This window comes from Chrysochloris asiatica, unplaced genomic scaffold, assembly GCF_000296735.1.
Source record: "Chrysochloris asiatica unplaced genomic scaffold, ChrAsi1.0 scaffold00025, whole genome shotgun sequence".
NCBI classification, from domain to species: domain Eukaryota; kingdom Metazoa; phylum Chordata; class Mammalia; order Afrosoricida; family Chrysochloridae; genus Chrysochloris; species Chrysochloris asiatica.
Window position 1 is genome coordinate 7,982,087 of NW_006408543.1, and position 5,199 is coordinate 7,987,285.

Below are 5,199 nucleotides of genomic sequence, written 5' to 3' on the forward strand. Positions count from 1 at the left end.
TACAGGGTCGCTATGGGTCGGAACCGACTCGATGGCACATAACAACAACAAAGGGAGAAAGCTATTCTCCAGCAACAAGGGAAGTGGGGTCCAGGTGCTTTCAAAAGTCAGCAGCACTTGTACTGACACGGTGGCCACAACAATGACCTCACATACAGCACTGATGATGAGGGTGAGGGGCTGGATACAGAACTGCCTCGATGGCACCAAACAACAACGTAAGACAACAATCACATGCAATGAATAAGCCTAGTTTGGATCCTAATTAAAACAAGCCAAGCCAACCATAACAAGGTATCTATTGACTATTGGAGATACTAACAAATTATCGTTCATTTTGTTAGATGTTACAGTGGCGTTGTAGTTATGTTTTTTTTTTTTTTAAAGTGAACATCACTTAACAACAACAGGGTCAAACAGATCCATGGTGGCACTGTGATTAAAGCACTTGGCTGCTAACCAAAAGGTCAGCAGTTTGAATCCACCAGCTGCTCTACAGGGGAAGGTGAGGCACTCTGCTTCTATAGAGAGGACAGCCTTGAACCCTATGAGGCAGTTCTCCTCTGTCCTAGAGAGTTACTAGGGGTCAGAATGGCGTCAACAGCAGCAGGTAGTGGGGTCGAGAGTCTCCCAGTTCAGGCGCTCAGAGGAAACCGGAGGCCCAGGACACTCCAATAGGTGGGAGAAAGCCTGGCCAGACAACTGAGTCACAGCCCAGAGGGGGCAGGCTCCGAGCAGCCAGCTGAGGAAGTGAGTGGAAGGTACTTGTTGGCTTGGCTGCTTCAAGGCACCTTGCAACACGTGACCACAAGATAGCACACAGCATCACGTGGGCACTGGGCTGCTCCCACCTGGGAAAAGAAAGGGCATGGATATGGCGGGGGGGGAGGGGACGAGGGCCGTGGGTAGGCTCTGCCAGGAGGAAGTTGGACCCTCTGCTACCAAGAAAGCCCAGCCCTTCTGCCTCCTCCTGAAATGTGCCTGCCTTCAGGAAGCACTCCATGCATTCAACCCAAGCCAACACACACCGTGGGACCCACAGAGCTTCCTTCCTCTGCCCCCTCACTTTGTCAGTGGGAACACTTGGCCAGGAGGTAAGGCACCTGGGTATGAAATCCTGGCCCCAACAACAAACACCTGGCTGAATGCGGCACCGGCTTTGCTTAGAGGCCCAACTCGGATGCCGTCTTTTGCCTTCAGGCTGTGGCCTCACCCCAGAGGGCAGCAGAGGCTTTGAGGAAAAATCCCAAATTCACATTTATAGGCGGCAGGAAGACCTGGCCCGGTGCCCAGCCACTTCCAGGTGCTCTGGGTGTCAGGTGAAGCCGGCAAGAAAGGATCCTGACTTGACTAGGTTAATAACATAAAATCCAACATGAGAGAGTATAGTTGAGGCCTGGGGTCTGCCAAGGAGGAACCAGCTGAGCCCCTGCCCCAAGGCCCCCAGCTTCTTAAAATGCGGGGGCCCACAAATCTCTCTCAGCTTCTCAATAATAAAACAGCCATCTCTGAGGTGGCTTCAAAGAACTCTCAGGAAGAACATTATCTTTGAATTCCATTTTCCCACCCCATTTTTGCAGCCTTGTCATTTGGAGACATTTTGACTTGTCTGTTTTTTCTCTGAACTGTTCTTTCTTTGAAGAAAACTTCTGGGAGAGTTTTACCTAAGGACAGTGTGGGAGTGCCCACGTGCTGGACAGGAGGAACCTCAGAGGCCAGGCCTGAGGACAGACTGACCATGAACTTGACCCACTGCTCGGCTCAGCCTGGAGATGGAAAAACAGACCGTGGGAGAGTAGCCGCCTGCCTGGGCATTTCTAAGAATTTGCATTTCTCCGAGTTCTAAACCCCCAGGCCGACCTGGCCCTGTTCCTCAGCAGGAAACTGGAGAGATCCCTAAACCCCCCAGGCTTCTCCACAGGAGAAAGGAACTGTGGCAAGTACTCACCTTGACCGTGTCAAACGGGTGTCCCACCAGAACGCCAGCTACACCTGGGGGAGGAATGGGCACTAGTGACTCAAACTGCCTTAGGCAGTGCAGGGTGGGGCCGGAGCTGCTGGAAGAAGGGGACATTCACTCAGCACCTGCATTTGCAGCCCCAACCCCAGGTTCAAGTCAGGGTCTGTGGGGCTCAGAGCTCTTCTAGGCAAAAGACCAGAAGTCCTCCCTGAAGTGGTCCCATTGTTCTGAATATTTTCTGACCCAGTGGGAGACTTGGACTGTGGGATCAGACCCTCACCGGTCCGGATTTGAGTATCTCTGATACCATTACCTGCTGGGTGAACTCTGGGCTCAGCATCTCTGAGCTTCACTTTCCCCAGCTGTCAAGGTGGTTGGCTGCCCCATAAGGTTTTCAAGGTTGTGACCTTTCAGAAGTGGATCACTAAGGCCTGTCTTTGAGGTGCCTCTGGGTGGCAGTAAGCCACCCAGCTTTCAGCTAGTAGTTGGGGGCTTAACCGTTTGCATCACCCAGCCTATGGTAGCACGTGGTTAAGTAATTGGCTGCTAAACAGAAAGGTTGGCGGGTCAAACCCACCTATTGGTCCATAGGAAAAAACACCTGGCAATTTGCTCCTAGAAAGATTTTAGCCTAGTAAACCCTATGGGGTAGTTCTACTATCATATGGGGTCACTATGATTCGATGGCATCCAACATCATCAAAAACAACTGTAGTTAATGACCACCTCCCCACTACCTAGGAGACACCAGACCCTTAGTATTGGCTGATGGCACTTCACCCTCCTCATGTGGGAGCCATCTTGAAGTCCAGGGTAGTGTCTTGTGACCCTGACATTATGTGGTTCCAATTCAGACCCTCTGGAAGGACAAAGGTTCTCCAGTCTTCCTCAGAGCACTATTCCCACCTGCCATGAGCACCCCATTTTACAGCATGGAAACTGAGTTTGAGGAAGGTGGTGTAACTGATATCAACTCACATGCTCTCCCACCCAGAACTCTGGATGTATCTTCCAGGCTCTTCCTTTTACCACCATGTCCATACCGGTCCCCCCAGGCAGCCAACAATAATAAGTATTCACTTTATGTGTAAACAGCTGACAACCAGGAGGAAGCAAACACCAGGGTTCCTACCTGCTGGCTAATGCTCTTGGCTTTACATGTAAATTAACTCTTCCTCCCATACATCTGTAAAGAAAGGACTTGGAACCTATTTTGTTGTTATTATTAAGTGCCAGTGTTGGTTCAGACTCCTAGCAATCCTGTATAGGGTTTCCCAGGAGCAACTGGTGGGTTTGAACCACTGACTTTGCAACTCAAACTGACCTTGCAGCACATTACCCCGCAGCACCACACTAGGACTCCAGGAACCTATTTTACAGATGAGGAAACTGAGGCCCAGAGAGGAAATTTGTCCACGCCACATAGCTAGTGAAAGTGGTAGAGCTGGGATTTGAACTCAGGCTTTCTGACACCAGAGCCTCTTTCCTCACCACTCATGTCTCCTGTTCCCTACTAGAGTTGGTTATGGAATTCACAGCTACCCAAAAATTACTGAGAATTCCACATATCTTCCTCACACATTATATCTTTTATCTTTACATGATGTCCCGCTCATTCCGGTGAATGCTCTGGACCTTAAAATCCCTTTTGTTTGATATCAACTTTGCAATGCTGGTTTCTTGTGGATTCTGAGTCTGGCCCAACTGTGAACTCCCACCTTTTCTTCAGACTTGGTTTCTTGTAAGCACCCTATAGCACGGTTGTGTTTTTTTGCCTACCTGCAGCCGCCTGGGTTTCCACCAGAACAACAGCCGAGTGTCATCAGATCTGCCAGGACCCCACATTTCCCAGGAAACCTTATTTTATGATGCTTTCTTCATTTTTGCTGGCTCAGGCAAAATGACTATTGATCCCGATGGTTAATTGGGAAATCCAGCTAAGCGTTACTTATTTCTAGCTTTTTTTCTCATCATTGTTGCTAAAGACCACCAAATCAGCTCTGACTCATAACTCTATAATACGGTGTTTCCATGGAGTCTTGGTGTAGTGCTGTAGGATCAGCACTGGACTGATAACCCTAAGGTCAGCAGTTCAAACCCACTAGCTGCTCCTTGGAAACCCTGTACAGGGTCCCTATGAGTTGGAACCGACTGGATGGCTCTTAATAAGATAGGGTTTCCAAGGAGCGGCTGATGTGTTTGAACCATGGACTTTGCGGTAAGCCATGTTCATTCTACAGTGCCACACCAGGACGCCTGTCCTAATTAGTTAGTGCTGTAGGGTATTGGAAACCGTATACAGTGTTGCTCTGAGTTGAAAATGACTAGATGACACACAAGAGCATTATTGCTATTAAGTGTCGTAGAGTCAGTTCCAACCCGTACTGACCCCGTATAGAGTTTCCAAGGGGCAGCTGGTGAGCTTGAACCGCCAACCTTGTAGATCAAAACAACTTTACAGTTCAGCACATTAACCCACAATGCCATACCACAATAATAGAGGTCAGAAACAGGGTAGGAATTTACCCCTCCAAGACTGTCTGTCCACTGTTCCCTGCCCCCACCCCCCATCCTCAGGAAGGCTGACCTTGATTGCTCCTCTGCTATCTGGAGGCCCTGGAGACTTGGGGACTGACATGGATTGAACTGTGTCCCTCAAAAATATGCCTCAGCCTGGCTGGGCCATGATGCTCAATAGTTTGACAGAATGTAGTAATATAGTATGGCCAGGAAGTGATGCTCCCCATAATGTGGTAACAAACCAGTAAGAGATTGGCCATCCTTAACCCTGTCACAGCCCAGATGTGATGTAAGGGGAGTTTCCCTGGGCAGTAGCCTGCATCCCCTTTAATGGTTCAAGAGAGAGAAGTGAGCAGAGAAAGTGGGACCTATTACCATAAGAAAGGAGAGTTAGGAGTGGAATTCATCCTTCAGACCTGGGAAGCTCCTAGAACCAGGGAAAGACTGATGCCAAAGACACATGGCGTTCTCCAAGAAATGCTGGGGGTACAGATGCTGGGAGAAACCAAGGACCTTTCTCCAGGTGGTGCTCTGAATTTGGACTTTAAGCCTCCTAAACTGTGAGAGCTCTGGTGGTTATGAATCAGGCTGCGAACCACAAGGTCAGCAGTTCGAAACTATCAGCTGTTCCGCAGGAGAAAGATGAGGCTTTCTGCTCCTGTAAAGATTTACAGTCTCGGAAACCCTGTACAGGGTCACTATGAGTTGGAACCGACTCC

At 49.3% G+C, this 5,199-nt stretch overlaps 1 protein-coding gene across 1 annotated transcript in view; it reads right to left on the minus strand.

Annotated features, from left to right (window-relative positions):
• Positions 1-5,199, minus strand: part of SLC25A29 (solute carrier family 25 (mitochondrial carnitine/acylcarnitine carrier), member 29) — a 12,272-nt gene that overhangs the window by 3,103 nt on the left and 3,970 nt on the right. Inside the window, exon 2 of the mRNA XM_006839525.1 lies at positions 1,949-1,992. Coding sequence (XP_006839588.1) covers positions 1,949-1,992 — 44 coding nt within the window. The remainder of the gene's footprint in view (positions 1-1,948; positions 1,993-5,199) is intronic.